Source organism: Heloderma suspectum, chromosome 2 (assembly GCF_057233095.1).
Source record: "Heloderma suspectum isolate Gila_16-S chromosome 2, 16-S_ref, whole genome shotgun sequence".
NCBI lineage: Eukaryota > Metazoa > Chordata > Lepidosauria > Squamata > Helodermatidae > Heloderma > Heloderma suspectum.
Genome location: NC_139459.1, coordinates 287,475,535 through 287,499,441, shown reverse-complemented (window position 1 = coordinate 287,499,441; position 23,907 = coordinate 287,475,535). Strand labels below are relative to the sequence as shown.

General features: G+C 43.7%; 1 protein-coding gene and 3 non-coding genes across 5 annotated transcripts; all 4 read right to left on the bottom strand.

Moving 5' to 3' along the window:
* Positions 1-403: 403 nt before the first annotated feature.
* Positions 404-23,907, bottom strand: GNL3 (G protein nucleolar 3). Of its 2 annotated transcripts, none has more exons than XM_084839763.1 (15): positions 23,792-23,907; positions 21,893-21,951; positions 16,379-16,516; positions 15,777-16,014; positions 13,749-13,832; positions 8,400-8,535; positions 7,134-7,237; positions 6,313-6,454; positions 5,496-5,583; positions 4,677-4,851; positions 3,992-4,134; positions 2,515-2,651; positions 1,262-1,452; positions 903-972; positions 404-817 (listed from the first exon to the last, which is right to left on the bottom strand). In XM_084839763.1, the coding sequence occupies exons 4-15, from the start codon at positions 16,002-16,004 to the stop codon at positions 747-749; spliced, it is 1,569 nt and encodes a 522-aa protein (XP_084695889.1). In that variant the 5' UTR covers positions 16,005-16,014; positions 16,379-16,516; positions 21,893-21,951; positions 23,792-23,907; the 3' UTR covers positions 404-746. The 2 variants fall into 2 exon arrangements, with proteins under 2 accessions (XP_084695889.1, XP_084695888.1); XM_084839762.1 differs by having other exon boundaries at positions 15,777-15,887.
* LOC146354780 (small nucleolar RNA SNORD19) lies at positions 4,334-4,405 on the bottom strand. The gene has a single exon (XR_014788715.1). It is a non-coding gene; the product is annotated as a small nucleolar RNA SNORD19 (small nucleolar RNA).
* LOC146354779 (small nucleolar RNA SNORD19) lies at positions 5,939-6,011 on the bottom strand. The gene has a single exon (XR_014788714.1). It is a non-coding gene; the product is annotated as a small nucleolar RNA SNORD19 (small nucleolar RNA).
* On the bottom strand, positions 7,955-8,031 carry LOC146354778 (small nucleolar RNA SNORD19). The gene has a single exon (XR_014788713.1). It is a non-coding gene; the product is annotated as a small nucleolar RNA SNORD19 (small nucleolar RNA).

Genomic DNA, 23,907 nt, shown 5'->3' with positions numbered 1-23,907 from the left:
GCAGCAATCTTCAGATTCCCTCTACAGCTTGTAGCACCACCTCCTCTACTCTTCTGGAGGATCCCCTAGCCCTCCAGAGCAAATAAGGGCAGGAACAGGACCTCCATGGGAGACTTATGCTAGGTCCAACCCAATGCGTGTATGTATTTTATTCCCACCATTAGCATGGCTACAGTTTAAAGAAAGGTACTGGCAGTTGTACTGTCAAGCATGACAACCTGTGTGGAATTTGTCCTCAAGTAGAAGCTTTAAGGGCATATAACAGTCACTGCATTTGAATTCTCTTGTATGATGGAAGCATATAGCTCAATCCTTTCTGGTTTAAAAGCAAGAGCTGCAAAACCTCTTCCTTTTGTGGTACCTACCAGGATCCATCCAAACAAAGGAACACTACAGGCCACAATTTGAATGGTTACCTCATTCATTATTGTAAATCAGTAGAAAACAACAACAAAAAAACATTTGGAAGATGAAGTGTCACTTAAGTCACTTCCTGTTTTAGTTCATTTTTATACAACAAATGCAATTAAAATATAGTGATACAAGTATTTATTTAGTGCAATTTACAAAGTTGGAAAAAAAAATTCTAGCCAGCTCTGCTGAATTCTTTAGCATTACATACAATATTCACATCGACCTGGTGTTTAGCAGCTGCAAAAAACCTCCATAGGAAGTCAGAGGCTCCACAGAGTCCTAGTGTTCGTCCCAGAAAGCTGCAGAGCACTCAAAGCCTTTTGATGTTCTCTTTACATATAATCTGTGTTGAAGTCGTATGCATCATCCAGGTCATTAGTCTTATCTATGTTGAGTTGTTTACCTTTAGAAGAAAATAAAAGACAACGTCAGACTAAATCAACTTGTTATTTAATCATTGTGTGAAATCCATTTGCTTTACTATGCACCTGCAGGTAACTTTCCCTCATTTGCATTCAGCTCTTCAGAGGTTTTGCCACTCGCTGTTCTGTTGCTTTCCTGAAACAAAGTGACAAAGAATATAGGTTTGGGATGTCAACATGGGAGCGCTGATGTATAAACATGGGGGAGAGGTGAGAAAAGCCGCCTGTTTGGTCAACAGTTACAAATTAAAAAATAATCTAGGTTATGTCCATTTTAAAGAATGGAATCAGAAGCTGAGAAAAAGACTTGACTGTCCAACACAGGTCCAAAACACCACTCTTTTCTTCTCTTTACTGGGGATCCGCAACATAGGATTTTAAGACCGCTGAGTTAACATTAGATACCTTAAAGCCCACACATTTACCTTTTCTGTCTCTTCAATATCACTTTCTATTTCATCCCTCTCATATTCTCCTTCAGTTAATTCCTCCTCCTCACTTTCTTCCATGTTCTCTTGTTCCAACACTTCCTCTGACAGTTTATCTTCTATTATGCCATCCGTGAAGCCAGGAGATTGAAAGACAATACTGCTTGCATGATTGGGGTATTTACTAGCTGTAGAAGAGATGTTCGTCAGTACAGTAGATTATGCACCTGGGCAGAACCTTCTAGAGCATTTTCCCAAAGGAAAAAAACACGCTGTTCGGTTTCTAGACAAAGCATTATAGTTTTACATTTGAAGTGAACTTTATGTCAGGAAACATCAAGGTAGATAGTCAGTTCATCTGCTAGTTATTCACTGATAAAAAAAAGAAAAACTACATCTATTAAGCAGTAATACAATGGGCTGGATCCAGGATCTGCCTTCCACAAGAAGAAGGGTTCTGCTCACGAAAGGTCCGTCTGCCTCCCCCCACCCTGCCTGCAAATCCGGACCCCCCAAATTCTTATTACCAGGGAATAAAAAGTCCTTGCTATTCACAAACAACTGTATGCCTTTATATCTCCTGATGAAGTATAAAGCTCAGGTGCAGATTAGATATGATACGAGACCCAGGTTTCCAAGCACACGTTAGCACCACAGGCCTATAAAATGGGAATGTCTATGTGATTTCAAGAGGAAGAGCAGCCTTTCCTTCCACATCCTACTTTGTTCCCAGTCAAGCTCAAGAGTGTGGAAATATGTCTCGCCAGGAGAAAAGCAGTGGGCAGCGAAAAGATTCAACACTAATTTTTTTTACATTTTTCGTATTTTTTAATCTGTGTGGTAAGATGCCTTGAGTCTTTTTCTGAGAAAGATACCTAATTTAATATACAGCAACCACCCTGTGTGAAATTATCCAATTTGAGGATTATACTGGGGTAGAAAATAAACCTGTTCCATGTCCCTGGTGATCCCGAGTGTTTGGCTGAGTGTTTGGTTTTTCTCCCTATCTACTACGTCCAAGATGGCAGCCACTGAGAATTGAGCTGGCTCTCAACTACATAGCCCAGTCTGGGTTCAGTTGTTTGGTCACTCATATTAGAATGTTAAGAGGCCACAGGAACGGGCTTTTACATGTATAAAGTGTTGATGCATACTAGCAAAATAACTGGTGTAATGTAGCAGACAGTGTGCATAGCCTCTCTGGGAACCACAATCTTACACTCATGGGTTGCTTGGTACATCAGCCTCACCTTTTATCGTGCTTTTGTTATCTTCTTCCAGATCCTGAAAATTAAAACTCTGGTGTGCTGCTGCTACAACTTCATTGGAAAGGTGTGGTGACAGGTTCCACGCAGCAGGGGGTCGTGAACAGTAACTAACTCTGGCACTAAGAGAAAAGAAGTCTCATTTACAAAAGGCCTTAAAATCCTCACTCTCAAACCGGAACATACCCCCCCGCCCCCGACTTAGATATGGTATTTTCACATAGCTCAAACACTTCCCAACCTCTCCTTTGGGCTTCTTAATATGAACCACATGCACTTTCAGAGCTGAGGGGAGGGGGAGGATAACCTTTATATCTCCAATGCTAGCCACTTAAATAATAAACCTTATACACGTCTACCATAAAGACTTGACATGAACACCTTAAGTATCAGACAATTCATTTTTCCTTTCATCCTACATTTTACAGAATTCAAGAGACTGTGGAACCCATGCCATAGCTTGCAACCTATCCAGTCCCTAGTGCCACAACACAAGAGGTGAACACATGCACAATTTATGCTCACTTCAAGAAGCAACTATCCCTACAGAACCCCCACACTGGTTTTTAAGTCCTTAAGCCTTCCACACAACCTGCTAAACATACAACAGCCTCTTTGTGCTTATGAGACAATCCATAAAGTATTTCACATTTTACAGGCCATTTTTTTTTAGCATCCCATGCAAGGTCCCACTTTGCTCTGTTTTAAATCAATACCAAATCTCTCCATTGTCTCGATTTTGCTACTCCCTCACCCTGCTGTCTGGTATACTTTATACATGGCCCTTTGCATTATTTTGCTCACATCTTCCTTTAGGTTGCACACCAACTACATAAAATATTTTCAGAACTTGGGGGAGTTAAAGTTCAGGCTTGGAGCTTGGTTTGGGGAGCTTCTCCAAGGGACATTCTCAATTCAATTCCACTGGGTGCATGGATGGCATGTGTGCACTCCTGGATATGCTCCCTTCATGTTATCAGGAGGAGAAGCACTCTAAAGGGAAGAAGTTTGCCATCACAAAATCATACTTATTTTGAGCCGTACTAGAACTTGGCACACAGGATGTAGCGAAAACATAAACTTGTGGAGCGTCCAGGGCTCAGTGGTGGTGAACACACCCTTCATACAGAACATCCCAGATCCAATTCCCAGCATTTCCAGCTAAATGGTGAGGAAGCAGATGATGCAAAACACCCTTCTCTGCCTGACACAGTATTGGGCTAAATGGACAAAGAATCTGATTCATAGCATAAGGATGCTTCATATAATCTAGTCATGTGTGTCAATGAAATCTACCAATTCATTTTACATTTACGAAACAGCTGTCCTTCCCCTGTGCCTCCCTGTTTTATGCGGTGGCTGCCAAACACTGTTAATTTGGCTCCCACATTTCTTCAAGCACAGCACTTATTTCTGAGCGGCAAATAACATGATTCCAGCAAAGCTTGTTTCAAATACTTACCCTGTCCAGTCAAAAAGCAATAATTTAGCTGCACCCTCTGTATCAGCAAGTCCTCCCTTTTTCAGCATTCCTCTTCTCTGAGCAAGCAGAGTTAAAAACTCCAGAGTGTTTCTGTAGTCTGGGATGTTGTAGTTCAGCATTATCTGAAATGAAAAAGGAAAGCCTCCTCAAATGTGTACCAGATTCTCAGACATCCTATTGAATGAATCAGATCTTTCATAATCCCAGGCCTTTTGCAGCAAGAGCGGCATGCTCTTGCTCCAGTTCATGTATCTGGGCCATTATCATTCTGGCATGACAGAAAGCCTAACTGGATCAGAGCTCCTTTGGAAGCACCATAAAGCATACAGCAAGATCAGAGTTGGATCTGATGTCTTCACTGTAACTAAGACATAGCAAATATCCTCATTTCTCACTTTGCTAATATGGTAGCAAGTACGAATCCATTCAATTCAAGGACAGGGCAGATGAAACTTCTTGCATTTTATCTGTGTAGTCAATTTTACTTCTCTGAGACAATGGGCCAATCTGAATGAAATTATCTGGGTGGACAAGATCCCACAATTAGGCATGGATATAGCATTTGATTCAGACCCTGGTACAATGGCTACTCCAAATGGCCAGGAAGTAACACTCAACACACCAGAGGCTAAAAAAAGACTGGGAAACCAGACAACAGCTTTACCTGCTGTTTGCTGCAGTGCTTCAGAATAGCATCTACTGAATCAACTAAGTTTTCAGCCTCAATGTCTGTAGAACCTCTCAGTGCAAGGACAAGAGGAGAGCTGGAAGGCTCTGCAACAATACATGGACTATCTAACATCTTGATATGTTTGTCGATGTGAACTGCTTGAATGCACCTTTAAGAGAACACACATATAATGAAAAGTAGATTTAAATAAACTAAACACCCTATCATAAACAAATGAAGTGTCCAGGGTTGGCTAAAAGGAGTCATCCCAGAAAGTCAAGCACAGTACTTCACAGATAGCACAAATCTGTAAAAATGTCAGGTGTCATTGTTGGGACATACAAGATCCATTCTCTGCCATGTTACTGGTTTATCCTCAATTCAAAAGCCTTGATCTGTTTTCCAAATAAGACAGCTCTTGTACAATGAATCCTACATTTCACAACTAACATACTTCCCTTAACACAATTTAATTAAAAACATTTTAGCACTCTGCTTAAAGATGAGGATGGTTATATTCTATACCTGGCATTGGCAATGCAAAAGTGGGTATGCAATGGGAAAGGTGCAATTTAAATATTAGAGTTGTAATAAAAACAACCTTCATAGTGTATCTACTTAATAGGATTATTCCTGTTACCACTAAAATACATATATTTTGTCTTTATACAAAGACTGAACCTAGCAGCCAGTTAGGGCTACTGCGCACAGCAGTAAAGAATGAAGGGGTGGGGGAAAGTCAAAGCACAGGAGGGATCTTCAGTGAGTGGAATGGGAACACTCAAAATACATGCTTCACAAAAGCAGACTAACTTAGTAAGGGCTCTCATTGGTCCCACGTTGCAGGCACGCACCTCTTTCAGACTATTGATTACGCTGCTTTTCCCCACATTAGGAAAACCTGAAAACCAAGCAACAAAAGAAAAAGAGTAAGGATGCATTTAGTTAAACCTTATATGGCCTATCAAATCTATACATATCTAAAGAGGCATATTTTGCACGAGAGAAAGAAGATTTATTTAGGTAGCATTCTGTCCAAATCACATCTGGGAGTAGGCATGGCATCTTCAAGTTACCCTATATTACAGGAAGACTGTTTACTTTGTGACATGAATTCAGTTTTTCTCAATCTCCTATTCCTTTCCTTTGCCTGCCCTTGCACTACACAGAAGAGACATGAGAAATGTTGGCAGATAGTGCCATTTTCTGATTTTTGGCAGCATTTCAAAAACATGTTGTATATAGGTATATCCTGCCTCTGGAGTGAGATCAGAGTTGGATCTGAAGTCTTCACTACAAGTAAGACAAAAGCATATATCCTCATTTCTCACTCCAGTAATATACCATGACAGGATGGTATCATAATCATAATCATGGCACAATGGCTGGGTTCTAGGTCCTGCAACCTGGGGTTTCATGATCACACTGGGGCTTTTCAAGCACCACATTTGTACAGAACTCCCCCGAAATGTTGCACCTAAAAGTGGGGGCCCCTTTCCGAGTGCCACTGAATGTGGTACATGGTTCTGTTAAGGCCATGTGATACCGCATAGCTCCTAAAACAATGTTACCGTGCTCAGACATGTATCACAATTCAATGAAGCCCATATGGACAAAAAAGTGTACTTACCTACCACACCAACCTGTATAGCTTTGTCTTTAGCCATACTATGCTCTCGAAGGATTTTTAGGAGGCACTCACTCCCAAAGCACAAGCTTGCTCTCGATAACTCAATATACGCACTACGTCTTTTAGTGTGTTTTTTCTCTTGCTGTAAATTGAGATTTAAGTTTTTAAAGAGTCAGTATTAACGAAAGATCAATTTCACAAGAGAATGAATTACAACAGGAATTCATGTTGAGCCCATGCGGCAAATAAACAAAGGACTTCACAACATTAGTCTTTTAACTGCAAGAAGAATTTGAGTGAAAGGACCAACTCCAATATGCCTAAGAAATGGTGGAATGGAGAGAAGAATTCAAAACAGAGATTTGTCATCGAAAGTATCAAGACACAGAATAACAGCCTTCCTCAATCATGGTGTCTTCCAGATGTTTCAGACAACTCCCAGCATTCCTGGCTGTTGGCCATGCTGGCTGAGGCTTATGGGAGCAGAAGTCAAAAACATCTGGAGAACACCAGGTTCGTTAAGGCTGCAGTAGAACAACTCAATTCCATTTCTGGTTATACTTGCCATATGATTCTTGCTCAAACAATGCCTCTGGTAGGCACCTGTTTGGTGTTAGTGAGAAAGGGGCCCTATATGCATATACCTTTATGCTCAAAGGGCTCCTCCATGCAATGGAGAATGCTGCCTGGGGTGGGGAATACTAATAAAGATGGGAGAAAATGGGCTTGCACAGTATGATCTTCAGTATCAAGACTCCTTTTTCCACAACATTTACTACAAGCAACACATCTTTCAGCACTGTAGGATAGGGTGCTCTTACCACAGTTTTGTCTTTGAGCTGCATTGCAGATTTAAAAGCAACAGTTGGAAGTTCATTATTCAAATAATTTAGCCATTTCTCTAAGTTCTCTTTTGGTACAAGATCTGCAAAACAGCAACAACACAAACCCAGAAATTAGGCAATCATGTTTTGTTGAGGATATGTGATTTCAAGGATAACTTCTAGAAGGAGAGCTATGTTAAGTCTGTTGCATCAGATTTATTGTAGCATAAGCTTTTGTGGACTAGAGTGCAATAATAAGATTTTAGCCACTGGATTTAGACTTAGTCTGGAACATGCCATGTACTTCTGGGAAGTATTACGAGATATGTTATTTATTTGCTGCATGAAATTGCTCAGCTGGGCCCTTAACAAAATCTGTATTAACCCCAGCTGTCCTTGAAAAGTTTAAGAACATCTTAATTCATTTTGATAAATGGCTTTATTCTTTTTTGTGGAAGTTCTTATAAAACAAATCAGCTGAACACCAGAAAATGCAGTTCCCTCAGACACAGACCAGGAGAAAACAAGGCCTGGCCTGCAGCAGCTAGGTATGCAAAGATCTGCAGGTGAAGCTTTTCATAGTATGCTTATAAGCATTACACTCCAATCAAGCTGGTGTTAAAGGCGCAGGACAGAATCATAGGGCTGGAAGGGGCCTACAAGGCCATCGAGTCCAACCCCCTGCTCAGTGCAGGAAGCCTGCTTCCCAGAGGGTCTCCCATCCAAGTACTAACCAGGGCTGACCTTGATTAGCTTCCGAGATCAGGCACATCCAGACCTTTGCTAGCTAGTGAAGAGCTGACAACTATACTCTGTTAAAGAACAGTGAGCTCAGAGTTGGATCTGACAGTCTTCAGAGGTTTGTCAGTACGCTTTTGAGTCTTCCTCACAGCTCACATCCTAATGGGAAAATTATTTAAGTGACTGATAATGGGATCCACAAGAAGCCAATCAAGTCCTACTGATGTATGGGGAGAAAAACCCTCAATCCTGAACATATTTACTGGAAGCCAAATCTCATTGGTTATAATGGAACTTATTTCTATGCAAGGGTTTCAACTGAAGGCTTAAAACCCTATGCACACTTACTGAGGAGTCATTCAGTAAAGCAGGACTTCCTTTCAAGTAAACACACAGAGCACTGGACAATTCAGTTATTTCTATTTCTAGGCTTCACATATTATTATGAAGTCACTAAACATTTGGTCTTAATTGGCTTAGGAATGGAGCTGATAGGTATCAGTAAACAGTTATTTCACTTACCAATTTTATTTAAAACCAACAATATTTTTTTCTCTCCTTCTGACTGACTAACAAGTTGCTCGACTTGTGGGCACCTACAGCCTAGAGGGTCTCTAGCATCTAAAACTTCCAGCACTACATCAGAAGCCTCGATCACCTAAAGAGAAACAGGGGAAAAGATACACATTCCAGGACACAACTTAAAAATCATACACACAAGCTTCTAAAGTCATAACATCCTGTCTCCACTGCCATTTTGATGTCATTTCATTTTAAGGATTAATTAAAATACACTTATTAAAAAGGCACCCTCTCCAACATAACAGAATCTAATATTACTTGGAAAGCAACACCTTCATTGTTTTCAGCACCACATAAAAACTGATGAGCTAATTCCCAGCTGTGATAAAAATGAAGACAATGCAAGTTGTTCCCAATTAAAAATGGGAATCCTGAGACCAATGAAAGGTCATGCAGCATAGCTGAAATGACGACTGCCTGGATGGGACACCACTGAGAACCCCATGTAAAAAGCAGGATGTAAGTATAATAAATATTTTTAAATGTAGGAGAATAATGTCTTAGGGCACAATCCACTAGATGACAGCCTCCAGTCTTGGAGGCTTCTGAGTACCCAATGCCCTGCCAGGCATTTGCCAACAGGACAGGAGGAGGATGGAGGCGATTTTGCCTCCCGCTCCTCCTCTTAGAAAAAAACAGCAGCTAGACAGGCCTCTGAGCTCATCTAGTACACTTCTCAGGGGTGGGTGGGGACAGGCTCCAGTCCCTGCCCACCGGAATGCCCCCTTTTTGAGCTCTATGGGGCTGTACAAGGTCGCTACTGCGACCTTGGAAAGCAGCCAGCGCAATGTCGGATTCCCCCTCCCAAGGTCCTAGGAGTGTCTACAGCCTATTGAAACTACTTTCAATAATTAGAAGAAAAATAGTTTGGAAACTTCATTTTTATTCTTCATTATATTGGGTTGTATCCAATGTATTGTATCCACCCCTTCATGGATCACCGTTGTAAGGGGTTGTATCCACCCCTTCATGGATCACCGCCTTGTTGTGGCGAAGGGGCTTGCGTAACTCAGTGAAGCCATAAGCTATGCCGTGCAGGGCCACCCAAGATGGACAGGTCATGGCAGAGAGTTCTGACAAAATGTGGTCCACTGGAGAAGGAAATGGCAACCCACTCCAGTATTCTTGCCAGGGAAACCCCATGGAACGTATCACAAGGCTAAAAGAGATGACGCTGGAAGATGAGCCCCTCAGGTCGGAAGGTGTCCAATATACTACTGGGGAAGAGTAGAGGGTATTTCCAAGTAGCGACAGAAAGAGTGAAACGGCTGGGCCAAAGCCGAAAGGACACTCAGCTGTGGATGTGTCTGGTGGTGAAAAGAAAATCCGATGCTGTAAAGAACAATATTGTTTAGGAACCTGGAATGTCAGATCAATGAATCAAGGTAAGCTGGAGGTGGTCAAACATGAGATGGCAAGATTGAACATCGACATCTTGGGAATCAGCGAACTCAAATGGACAGGCATGGGCGAATTTAATTCAGGTGACCATCATATCTACTATTGTGGGCAAGAATCCCTTAGAAGAAATGGAGTAGCACTCATAGTCAACAAAAGGGTGGGAAAAGCAATACTGGGGTACAATCTTAAAAATGATAGAATGATCTCAGTACGAATCCAAGGCAAACCATTCAACATCACAGTAATTCAAGTCTATGCCCCAACCACTGAGGCCGAAGAAGCTGAGGTTGATCAGTTCTATGAAGACCTACAACACCTTCTAGAACTAACACCAAAAAAAGATGTCCTCCATCATAGGGGATTGGAATGCTAAAGTAGGAAGTCAAGAAATCACCAGGATAACAGGCAGGCATGGCCTTGGTGTACAAAATGAAGCAGGACAAAAGCTAATAGAGTTTTGCCAAGAGAACACGCTGATCATAGCAAACACTCTTTTCCAACAGCACAAAAGACGACTCTACACATGGACATCACCAGATGGTCAATATCGAAATCAGATTGATTATGTCCTTTGCAGCCAAAGATGGAGAAGCTCCATACAGTCAGTCAAAACAAGACCTGGAGCTGACTGTGGCTCAGATCATGAGCTGCTTCTTGCAAAATTTCGGCTTAAATTGAAGAACATAGGGAAAACCACTAAACCATTCAGGTATGACCTAAATCATATCCCTTATGAATATACAGTGGAGGTGAGGAATAGATTTCAGGGATTAGACCTGACAGACAGAGTGCCTGAGGAACTATGGACGGAGGTCCGTAACATTGTTCAAGAAGCAGCAACTCAATCCGTCCCAAAGAAAAAGAAATGCAAGAAAGCCAAGTGGCTGTCTGATGAGGCTTTACAAGTAGCTGAGGAAAGAAGGGAAGCGAAAAGGAGGGAGAAAGGGGAAGATATATCCAACTGAATGCAGAGTTCCAGAGAATCGCAAGGAGAGACAAGAAGGCCTTCTTAAATGAACAATGCAAAGAAATGGAGGAAAACAACAGAATGGGAAAGACTAGAGATCTCTTCAAGAAAATCGGAGATCTCAAGGGAACGTTTTGTGCAAAGACGGGCATGATAAAGGACAAAGAAGGCAGGGACCTAACAGATGCAGATGAGATTAAGAAGAGGTGGCAAGAATACACAGAAGAACTATACAGGAAAGATCTGAATGTCCCTGATAGCCATGATAGTGCGGTCACTGAACTTGAGCCGGACATCCTAGAGAGTGAAGTAAAGTGGGCCTTAAGAAGCATTAGTAACGACAAAGCTAGCGGAGATGACAGTCTTCCAGCTGAGCTATTTAAAATCCTAAAAGATGATGCTATTAAAGTGCTGCATTCAATATGCCAACAAATTTGGCACACTCAACAATGGCTGCTAGACTGGAAAAGGTCAGTTTACATTCCAATTCCAAAGAAGGGCAACGCCAAAGAGTGTTCAAACTACCGCACCATTGCGCTCATTTCACATGCCAGCAAGGTGATGCTCAAAATCCTACAAGCTAGGCTTCAGCAGTATGCGAACCAAGAACTACCGGAAGTACAAGCTGGGTTTCGAAGAGGCAGAGGAACTAGAGATCAAATCGCAAACGTTCGCTGCATCATGGAGAAAGCAAGAGAATTCCAGAAAAACGTCTATTTCTGCTTCATTGACTACGCTAAAGCCTTTGATTGTGTGGATCACAACAAAATGTGGCAAATTCTTAAAGTGATGGGAGTACCAGATCACCTTACCTGTCTCCTGAGAAACCTGTACGAGGGTCAAGAAGAAACAGTAAGAACCAGACATGGAACAACCGAGTGGTTCAAAATTGGGAAAGGAGTACGACAAGGCTGCATATTGTCACCCTGCTTATTTAACTTATATGCAGAGTACATCATGAGAAATGCCGGGTTGGATGAATCACAGGTCGGAATTAAGATTGCCGGGAGAATTATCAACAACCTCCAATATGCAGACGATACCACCCTAATGGCAGAAAGCGAAGAGGATCTCAAGAGCCTCTTGTTGAGGGTGAAAGAGGAGAGTGCAAAAGCTGGTTTGAAACTCAACATTAAAAAAACGAAGATCATGGCATCTGGCCCTATCACTTCCTGGCATATAGAAGGGGAAGAAATGGAAGCAGTGACAGATTTTACTTTCTTGGGCTCCAAGATCACCGCAGACAGTGACTGTAGCCATGAAATTAAAAGACGCTTGCTCCTTGGGAGGAAAGCTATGGCCAACCTAGACAGCATAGTAAGAAGCAGAGACATCACCTTGCCGACAAAGGTCCATCTAATCAAAGCTATGGTTTTCCCAGTAGTAATGTATGGCTGTGAGAGCTGGACTATAAGGAAGGCTGAGCGCCGAAGAATTGATGCTCTCGAACTGTGGTGCTGGAGAAGACTCTTACGAGTCCCCTGGACTGCAAGGAGGTCAAATCAGTCCATCCTAAAGGAAATCAACCCTGAGTGCTCATTGGAAGGACAGATACTGAAGCTGAAGCTCAAATATTTTGGCCACCTAATGTGAAGAGAAAACTCTCTGGAAAAGACCCTGATGCTGGGAAAGACTGAGGGCAAAAGCAGAAGGGGACGGCAGAGGATGAGATGGCTAGATAGCATCACGGATGCAATGAATATGAACTTGAGCACACTCCGGGAGAGAGCGCAGGACAGGAAGGCCTGGCATGCTATGGTCCATGGGGTCACGAAGAGTCAGACACGACTGAACAACAACAATCCAATGTTAGTCCTACTTAGTTGGTTAGTAGACCAACTGAAATGAGTAAGACTTCAGTTAGTCATGGATAACTTAAGCCTCATTCATTTCAATGCGTCTACCCTATGACTAACTTAAGTCTCAATGGATCTACCCTATCAGAAACTTAAGTCTCATTCCTTTCTAGGGACCCTGAGTAGGACTAACATGGGATACAACCCACTGGCTTTTATGCTGTACACTGCTCTCAAATCTCATGCGATGAAAGGCGATATATACATGTTTTAAATTAAATCAATAAATATTGCCAATTCAAATAAGAAATGATTCTTCCAATTGTTAATTATTTATAAGATGACTCTATATAAAAGCAGATAAATATTTTAGAAAGCAATCATATGGTCTGGGGAGAGTGTCCCGGGGACCATAGGATTCTTCAGAGTACCCCTCTGGGGCTGTACACACAGCTACGAACTCAGAAGGGGGCCTCCAGAATCAGATCCCCTCCACAGCCGCTGTGGAGAGAACTGCAGCACCTGCATTATGAGGCTGCAAAGGCAGCCTCTGAGAGGTCTGAAAGGGGGTGTTGCCTTAGGTGGGGATGGGAAAGGCCAGGATATGAGAAATCCTATGGCCTGTCCAACCACAGTCCCGCCCCCACCAGTGCACCTCTGCTAGACAAGATCAGGGGCCCATCTAGAGGAGGAAAAAAAAGAAAAACAGTGAGGTGAAGATCACTTCTGTTGTTCCTCCCACCCAGCTGGCAGTAGCTTGGCAGGACATTGGATACTCAGGAAGCCCCCAAGATCAGAGGCTTCTGTCCAACTAGGGTGTAACATATAGGATTTCCCCCATATTCATTGCTGCACATAGTGTGGTTTTATACTGCAGATTTTGTTGATCCTCATTAAAATTTCCCTCCAGGCATAACAACTGCAACTGATTCACTTTATATAGCAAAGAAGTGACAACAAGTATTAAAGATCTGTCAGATGTGTGGTTCATTTCTTTTTAAAAACCACGGTGTGGCTTCCACATACATAAACATCACACCTTTATCTGAAAAATGTATAATGTAAAAGGGAAGAGAAATATATGAAACCAATATCAAGTCTTTAAAAAAGCTGAAGAAACCTTACCTTTTTAAGGTCCTTGCAAAAGGACTTCTTTGAATTTCTATTGACCTGCTGGTTTGACTTGGCTTTTTGTTCAGTGGCTGATTTCTAAAATAAAATAGGTAGGAATATGACATGAAAATTTAGAAACCAGGAACTTAAAACTGCAAAAATAGATAAAAGTAGGACTGTACACTTTTTAGCTACGTGAACATAAAACTACATGGCAAAAAGCCATCAAATGTAAGTATTTGGAATGTTAGTTACTGGAATGAAAAAAGCATGCCTGCATACTGGCTGTAATCAAAAGTAATCATTATGCTCAAGTAAGGAAACCACATGCCTAGTGAGAGCTCTTCTCTGAAGTTTTCTCTGTAGCAACACATACTGCTAAAGAAACAAGCTGCTTTTAAAGCTGAATAATTGTTTGCCTCTTCATTAGCTGCAAGGAAGAAAAGCTCCGTCTGTATATGCAAGTCCTTCATTTGCACATGTGACCTCTTAAGATGGACAGCAATATACAATAATTTAAGGGAGCAATCCTATGTTCCCTAGACAGTGTCTGGGGGACGTAGGATATTTAGGTTTCCTGGATCCGAGCACAGAGATAGGTCTCTGGGCGCGGAGCCAGGAAACGGCACTCCCTGCCCCCTCCCCAAATTTGTTGGGAGTGAAAGGGGACATTCCTGGGGGAAGGGACTGTGGCAGCAGCCATACAGTGAATCCTATGGCCACCCCAACCTCCCCCCCGCCAAGACTGTACTAGATGGGCGAAAATGCCCATCTAGCTTAAATGCAGAGCAGGACACCTCCCGCTCTGCATGTGATACTCGTAAGCCTCTGAGTTCAGAGGCGTTCACGTACCCATGGCGGATCCCATAGGATTACACCCTAAGGGAACTAAAAAAATTCTAACCTTGCCACTGCAACTTAATACTGCACATTAGAACTACATTAGTTTCTGACAAACCAATCCAGCTGTCTTTGGGAGAATTAATGGATGTGTCACTAACAGCCTAACTCTTGATGCAAGTTAATGGGAATCTGAGATACATCCCGCCAATTGCTTATATCACTGCAACTGCACCACCTATGGTAGGGCAAGCAAGCACCTGCCAGCCCCAGCTCTCTCCTCTTCTTGGCACACGTTTCCTACCCTCTATCACTGCCTTCCCCAAACTGATGCCCTCCAGGTGCTTTGGACTAAAACTCCCAGCATTCCTGACCATCAGCCATGGTGGCTGAGGCTGATGGGCATTGAAGTCAAAAGCATCTGAAAGGCGCTAGGTTGGGAAAGGCTGCTCTATCCAGTCATACCATGCAGTGTGGCGGGGAGTGGAAAGCCATGGATGGACTTACCAGCTGGCCGTTCAGCAGACGTGATCTGCTGCCAGTCCACCACTGGCTCACATATGGCTGTGACAGCTGGACTATAAGGAAGGCTGAGCGCCGAAGAATCGATGCCTTCGAACTGTGGTGCTGGAGAAGACTCTTACGAGTCCCCTGGACTGCAAGGAGGTCAAATCAGTCCATCCTAAAGGAAATCAACCCTGACTGCTCATTGGAAGGACAGATAATGAAGCTGAAGCTCCAATATTTTGGCCACCTAATGCAAAGGGAAAACTCCCTGGAAAAGACCCTGATGCTGGGAAAGACTGAAGGCAAAAGGAGAAGGGGACGGCAGAGGATGAGATGGCTAGATAGCATCACCGATGCGATGAATATGAACTTCAGCATACTCCAGGAGAGAGCAGAGGACAGGAAGGCCTGGTGTGCTATGGTCCATGGGGTCATGAAGAGTCGGACATGACTTAATGACTGAACAACAACATACTGGTACAGATGCATAGGCTCAGGATATCCCAAAGGTAACAAATGGAGTATTTCTCTTGTCCTGTCAACCTAGCTTCCGATTAAAGTTGTTGTTGAGTCGTTGTCATGGACTCATCATGACCCCACGGACCATAGAATGCCAGTTCTTCCTGTCCTCTGCTCTCTCCCGGAGTGTGCTCAAGTTCATTCCAATTAAAGTACCTTCCCAGAAATGCATACCTTTTCATGTTGTTTTACTTCACTCACATCCTTTTTATTAGCTTCTTGTTTACGTTTCTTTTCTGCCTCCTTTTGCCGATCAAGTTTTTGCTTTTGCTTTAGTTCTTCACGCTGTTCACAAAAAACGCAAACGTTATACGCAGAAAGGATTTCTTCCCATATTCCCATTTTCAACTGATTACTCGGAATTTTATTACTATAATGTATTATCCATTGCAGATACATCATGATGTGAACCCTGAAAAAAAAAACCCTAATCAGCATTAATACAGGAAGCATCAATACACATGAAGAACAATCCCAAACCAGTTAACATCTATCTTACTTCTGTTTGTCAGTGCATGAAGGTATATGGAAGCAAATACTATTCATTTATGAATGCTTAAAGGTTTTCATGCTGGCAGAACTACAGAAAATGTAACACAACCCAAGTTTATTAGTCAAATTAGACTATTAGCCAAAAACCTTGCTGAACAGTTTAATTTAAAATAAGAAATTTAAGTTGGCCATACTTTCTAGGTGGACTGCTGTCATGAATGCTGATAATAAACAATAATTCTCCCTGCAATTCCATGACAACATGCCATGGTGACAATTTTTACCCGTTGCTTCCTTTGTTCAGCTTCCCGGAGAACCTCCTCCTTAAAAGGTGCCATATTGGGAACTCCTAGATCTTTCTTTAGCTTTTTGTGCCCATGTTTCTTGGCTTCCTTCCGGAGTTTTCTGTTGTGTTCACGTACCTGAAATCAACAATGGCCAGATTTTGCTATTAAAGATGCTGAAGCTTGTTCAATATAGTTTTTCATCCATCTCAGCTTTTCATATTTACACAAACAACTGCAGTATCTATCTGGATTTTAAGAACTTAGTATATAGTTATATTCGTAACATCTTTTTACATCATTTCCTACAGTTTGTTAACGCCACACTCATTCTGACAATATAAAAAGCAGAGGCATTCAGCATCTAAGGGAGCAATCCTATGGCCCCTAGACAGTGTCTGAAGGGCCATAGGATAGTTTGGATTCTCTGATCTGAGTTGGAGACAGCCCTCCAACCTCGGAGCAGGGAATCAGAGGACTGCCCCCCTCCCCCTCCTTGCTGGCATAGAAAGAACCACACCAGCTGCCTCTCTCAGGTTGGGAAATCAACCTCAGAGAGGGAGACAAGGGGTGTTTTGATGGGCGGGGAGGAGGGAAGACCAGAGAGGCTGGAATAGGAGCTATCCTGAGGCTTCTCTGGCCTCCTCCTCCCCACCCCCAACAAAACACCCCAGCTAGACAGGCAAAAAAGCCTGTCTAGTGAAAATGCAGAGTGGGAAGACAGGGAGGTGAAGATCGCCTCCACTGCTCCTCTCATTCTGCATAGGATGACAGTAAGCCTTTGCATTCGGAGGCTTACAATCATCAAGGGCACAACCCATAGGATTGTGCTCTAAATATATTGTGAAGTTAGTGGAGGAACAGAGCATAGCTGTGGCAAGCAACTGGGTATGAGTGTAGCTGGCAAAGAAAATGGAGGAAGGGTACTGATATTTTAGGTTCTGAGTATATCTCATCTTTGCTTCTTTATTTATTTAGGGCACAATCCTATGCAGGTTTAGACAGAAAAAAGTCCTATAATTCCCAGCATTCCCCAGCCAGCTAGATTTTTTTCTGTCTAAACTTACATAGGATTGCACCCTTAAAGTATTTATATACCACTTCCCATTTTAAAAATCCTTGACTTAGCAAAGAAAGTGGCACTCTGAGAAAATGAAGGCAGGGGGTAGCCTCACTTTGTGTGGCTGTGGAGCTACTGGCCAGGGTTACTGTCAGAAATCCCACTGAAATGCTTCTTAAATTAACTGAGGTTGTTAATAGACAATATTAAAAACCTAACTCAGAAGCTCTCAACCTTTTTCACTTATAATCCCTTCTAAACTTTACTCTATCTTCCACAGCCCCCTTCATGGATCACTGCCTTGTTGTGGCGAAGGGGCTTGCGTAACTCAGTGAAGCCATAAGCTATGCCGTGCAGGGCCACCCAAGATGGACAGGTCATGGCAGAGAGTTCTGACAAAATGTGGTCCACTGGAGAAGGAAATGGCAACCCACTCCAGTATTCTTGCCAAGAAAACCCCATGGAACGTATCACAAGGCTAAAAGAGATGACGCCGGAAGATGAACCCCTCAGGTCGGAAGGTGTCCAATATACTACTGGGGAAGAGCAGAGGGTATTTCCAAGTAGCGCCAGAAAGAGTGAAGCGGCTGGGCCAAAGCCGAAAGGACATTCAGCTGTGGATGTGTCTGGCGGTGAAAAGAAAATCCGATGCTGTAAAGAACAATATTGTTTAGGAACCTGGAATGTCAGATCAATGAATCAAGGTAAGCTGGAGGTGGTCAAACATGAGATGGCAAGATTGAACATCGACATCTTGGGAATCAGCGAACTAAAATGGACAGGCATGGGCGAATTTAATTCAGGTGACCATCATATCTACTATTGTGGGCAAGAATCCCTTAGAAGAAATGGAGTAGCACTCATAGCCAACAAAAGGGTGGGAAAAGCAATACTGGGGTACAATCTTAAAAATGATAGAATGATCTCAGTACGAATCCAAGGCAAACCATTCAACATCACAGTAATTCAAGTCTATGCCCCAACCACTGAGGCCGAAGAAGCTGAAGTTGATCGGTTCTATGAAGACCTACAACACCTTCTAGAACTAACACCAAAAAAAGATGTCCTCTTCATCATAGGGGATTGGAATGCTAAAGTAGGAAGTCAAGAAATCACCGGGATAACAGGCAGGCATGGCCTTGGTGTACAAAATGAGCAGGACAAAAGCTAATAGAGTTTTGCCAAGAGAACATGCTGATCATAGCAAACACTCTTTTCCAACAGCACAAGAGGCGACTCTACACATGGACGTCAACAGATGGTCAATATCGAAATCAGATTGATTATGTCCTTTGCAGCCAAAGATGGAGAAGCTCCATACAGTCAGTAAAAACAAGACCTGGAGCTGACTGTGGCTCAGATCATGAGCTGCTTCTTGCAAAATTTCGGCTTAAATTGAAGAACGTCGGGAAAACCACTAAACCGTTCAGGTATGACCTAAATCATATCCCTGATGAATATACAGTGGAGGTGAGGAATAGATTTCAGGGATTAGACCTGATAGACAGAGTGCCTGAGGAACTATGGACGGAGGTCCGTAACATTGTTCAGGAGGCAGCAACGAAATCCGTCCCAAAGAAAAAGAAATGCAAGAAAGCCAAGTGGCTGTCTGATGAGGCTTTACAAGTAGCTCACGAAAGAAGGGAAGCGAAAAGCAAGGGAGAAAGGGGAAGATATATCCAACTGAATGCAGAGTTCCAGAGAATAGCAAGGAGAGACAAGAAGGCCTTCTTAAATGAACAATGCAAAGAAATCGAGGAAAACAATAGAATGGGAAAGACTAGAGATCTCTTCAAGAAAATTGGAGATCTCAAGGGAACGTTTTGTGCAAAGACAGGCATGATAAAGGACAAAGAAGGCAGGGACCTAACAGATGCAGATGAGATTAAGAAGTGGTGGCAAGAATACACAGAAGAACTATACAGGAAAGATCTGAATGTCCCTGATAGCCATGATAGTGCGGTCACTGAACTTGAGCCGGACATCCTAGAGAGTGAAGTCAAGTGGGCCTTAGGAAGCATTAGTAACAACAAAGCTAGCGGAGATGACAGTATTCCAGCCGAGCTATTTAAAATCCTAAAAGATGATGCTGTTAAAGTGCTGCATTCAATATGCCAACAAATCTGGAACACTCAACAGTGGCCACAAGACTGGAAAAGGTCAGTTTACATTCCAATTCCAAAGAAGGGCAACGCCAAAGAGTGTTCAAACTACCGCACAATTGCCCTCATTTCACATGCCAGCAAGGTGATGCTCAAAATCCTACAAGCTAGGCTTCAGCAGTATGCGAACCGAGAACTACCGGAAGTACAAGCTGGGTTTCGAAGAGGCAGAGGAACTAGAGATCAAATCGCCAACATTCGCTGGATCATGGAGAAAGCAAGAGAATTCCAGAAAAACGTCTATTTCTGCTTCATTGACTACGCTAAAGCCTTTGATTGTGTGGATCACAACAAACTGTGGCAAATTCTTAAAGTGATGGGAGTACCAGACCACCTTACCTGTCTCCTGAGAAACCTGTACGAGGGTCAAGAAGCAACAGTAAGAACCAGAGATGGAACAACCGAGTGGTTCAAAATTGGGAAAGGAGTACGACAAGGCTGCATATTGTCACCCTGCTTATTTAACTTATATGCAGAGTACATCATGAGAAATGCCAGGTTGGATGAATCAGAGGTCGGAATTAAGATTGCCGGGAGAATTATCAACAACCTCCGATATACAGACGATACCACCCTAATGGCAGAAAGCGAAGAGTATCTCAAGAGCCTCTTGTTGAGGGTGAAAGAGGAGAGTGCAAAAGCTGGTTTGAAACTCAACATTAAAAAAACTAAGATCATGGCATCTGGCCCTATCACTTCCTGGCATATAGAAGGGGAAGAAATGGAAGCAGTGACAGATTTTACTTTCTTGGGCTCCAAGATCACCGCAGACGGTGACTGTAGCCATGAAATTAAAAGACGCTTGCTCCTTGGGAGGAAACCTATGGCGAACCTAGACAGCGTAGTAAGAAGCAGAGACATCATCTTGCCGACAAAGGTCCATCTAATCAAAGCTATGGTTTTCCCAGTAGTAATGTATGGCTGTGAGAGCTGGACTATAAGGAAGGCTGAGCGCCGAAGAATTGATGCTTTCGAACTGTGGTGCTGGAGAAGACTCTTACGAGTCCCCTGGACTGCAAGGAGGTCAAATCAGTCCATCCTAAAGGAAATCAACCCTGAGTGCTCATTGGAAGGACAGATACTGAAGCTGAAGCTCCAATATTTTGGCCACCTAATGCGAAGAGAAAACTCCCTGGAAAAGACCCTGATGCTGGGAAAGACTGAAGGCAAAAGGAGAAGGGGACGGCAGAGGATGAGATGGCTAGATAGCATCACGGATGCAATGAATATGAACTTGAGCACGCTCCGGGAGAGAGCGGACAGGAAGGCCTGGCGTGCTATGGTCCATGGGGTCACGAAGAGTCGGACACGACTGAACGACTGAACAACAACAACAAATCTTCCACAGCCCCCCAACATAAAATTTAGAAATTATCAGCTTATCACTAATAAAAAAAAATCTCAAAAAAATTAAATTAGTTTGAAAGACCATACATTCCTTAAAATGATAAAATAGAAAAATGAATTTACATCTCTAGTCAAAAAAAAGCCATTACATCTCCTAAAAATGCTCTCTCCTCTCTCAATTGTCCAGAGCCAGAACCTACAGCCTATTCTTCGCCCAGAACCCCATTCGTTGTTTTTCTCCCCTCTCCCTTCCCCTTTTTTTCTCAGGGGGGCAGGGAACCAACCACAAAAGCCATGCAACCCTTTTCACCAATTTATCTCCCCTCTTCCAGTCCAAGCTCTACAAAATATCCATTCTCACTTCACCACTTACTTTCAAAAATAAGAACAAAGGTGTCAAAGTAGCACCTCTAAATTGGAAACAACAGAACTTCAAGCATGAGGTGGGAAGATGAGGCACCAAGGAAGCAGAATCCTTGAGGCAAGGCTTTAGTTTCTATGAGTCTATTAACCAAGGGAGCAATCCTATGGCTGCCAGACAGTGGCTAGATGGCCACAGGATATCTGGTTTTCCAGGAACTGACCTCTCCCCACTTCTGGGCTGCTTTGGAGGCAGCACAGAATAGCCCCGTCCTCCACGCTCACAAGAGGAGTGTGGAGCGGCAGAAAAAGGGCGTTCCGGGGGGGGGGGTGTTCTGGGGTGGGCGGAAATGCCTGTATGACACATCTGATGTAATGTACAGCAGCCTCCTCCCCCGCTCCACCCTCCTGCGGCTAAAAAGCCACAACCGGCTCTCTAGCTGAAATTGCAGGGCAGGAGAAGCGTGGAGGGAACAATCCTTCTGTGCTTCTCCTGCCCTGCTCTGGATAGGCGGTCGCCTCCGAGTTCGGAGGTGGATGCCTATCTAGATAGGATTGCTCCCTCACTCAGCAGTGCACACCTACCTTTTTCTGTATTTTATAACGTTTGTGGCAGCTCATGCGCTTACTAGCTTTCTTCAGCTCTGAAAAAAAAAAACCATCCAACCTTAAATTTCTGCAGATCAGTGCCTATAACAGATTAAATGCATATCACAACCTAGTCCTCCATAAACATGATCTGAAGTCTAGTCTATATACATGCAGGACAGAGAATACAGGCTTTATTTCAATTTTTATTACTGTGAACCACCCAGAGAGCTTGGGCTATTGGCCAGAATAGAACTGTAACACATAAATAAATTAGATACACACACACTATAGAATCAATCATACCGCTACAGGATGCAAACAGAGGATCACATTTTTAATAGTCCCTTACATTAAAAATTCCTTCAGACTGGAAACTAACACAGCAGGCAAAGGGCTGCCTTTCATGTTTTCTAATTATATGAGAAGCTTCCAAAAGGAAGGGTATGTTAATTGAAGGGGAATTAGTATGTTCATATGATAAAGCTCATGTCTGCACATATACAACACATACATGTCTTGCATGTGAGAAAATGCACATGTGCCTAATAGCGCAAATGTTTGAGACAGTGTTTTTTGTTTTGTTTCTACAGATATCTTTTTAAAGCCTGCATGCCTCCATCCTCTTGAAGGTTTTGCAGACCAATCCTAAATACCCCATAAGCCCTGCAGAGTTCACTAGGCCTTACCACCTGGTAGCTACGCTTAGGACTGCAGTCTGTGCTGTGCATGTTTGCCCCAAAATCCCAGTGAGTCCACTGGAGGGTTACCTATAAGTGGGCATAGGACTGCAGCCACACACATACACTGAAGTTAAGAGCACGTAAGGTGTTTGGTTGATATATGCCCAAGATTTTAAAATACTTGACTGGGAATGTTTTCCCCTCCTTCATTATTCAACATCTCAGAGTTGAAGATCCACCTTTCCAGGATTATTGGAGAAACTTTTAAACAGCCAGAACTCCTCGGCAAAGTTAACTCACTTTCCCTTTTGTGGAGTAATGGCAAGTTCATTTTCAGTAGGAGCCATGTCTGCCATGTGTTCAGAAAAATGAGAACTGGCTCTCTGTGTGAAATTTAATAGGAATTCAACCACAGTGACCTACAGAGTTAAACCAGCACTATTCCAATCAGGGCCCATCCACAGAAACTTGCGTTCAAATTGAGCAGCCTCCCCCAACCTGGTGCCCTTGATCTGAGTTGGACTACAAGTCCTAGTAGGCTGGCAGGGGGGTGGGGGAAGTAGTCCAACACATCTGGAGGGCACCAGGTTGGGGAAGGCTGAAATAAAGTGACCCCTTCCCGCTCCCCCGTGCCTCAGTTCCTAGGCGTTTTGATGCTCCATGTTGGGGAATTTCAACGATCCTTCCTAAGAGAGCAAAGTTTTGCAGCAAGGTAGGTTTTACGAGGCAAGAAAAACATGGAAAGCCTGGGTGAGAGTGAGGAGAAGCATCAGCTGGGCAAAGGTGAGAGCTCGCGGGCCGTCTTCGCGGCATCGAGGGCCTGCCCTGCCGCCAGCGGGGCCCACAGGCGCCTCTCCGGCCCTCGCCCGCGCGTGTGCGCGACATAGAAGCGTCTCCCCTCCTGGCCAGGGGAGGCGCTTGGCAACCTCCCCTCAAGGTGAGGAGTCCAGACAAAAGCCTTTCCGCCCAAAGCGTCGCCGATCCCCCCTCAGAAGAGGCAGCCGCGCTCTCAAGACCCACGCGGGGGCCCCCTAGAACTAGACCGGCAAGGCGCACTTGGGCCCGGCCGCCCTGGCAAGGAAGAGCGGCCTGCCCGGGGGAAGGCCGCGGCGGGCGCCCTGACGTCAGCCTCCCTCCCCGTAGCGCTCCAGCCCAGGACTCTTGATCGGCCGGCTGGCCGCCCGCCCGCCCCCTATCCCATCTCGGAGCTCACTGGGTCGCTTCATGGCGGCGGCGGCGGCGCTTCCTCCTCGCTCGGGCGCTCCACGCGGAATGCGAGAGACGGCCGCCGCAGCCGGAGTGCCGCCGTAAAGCGCGCCCAGCACGCCC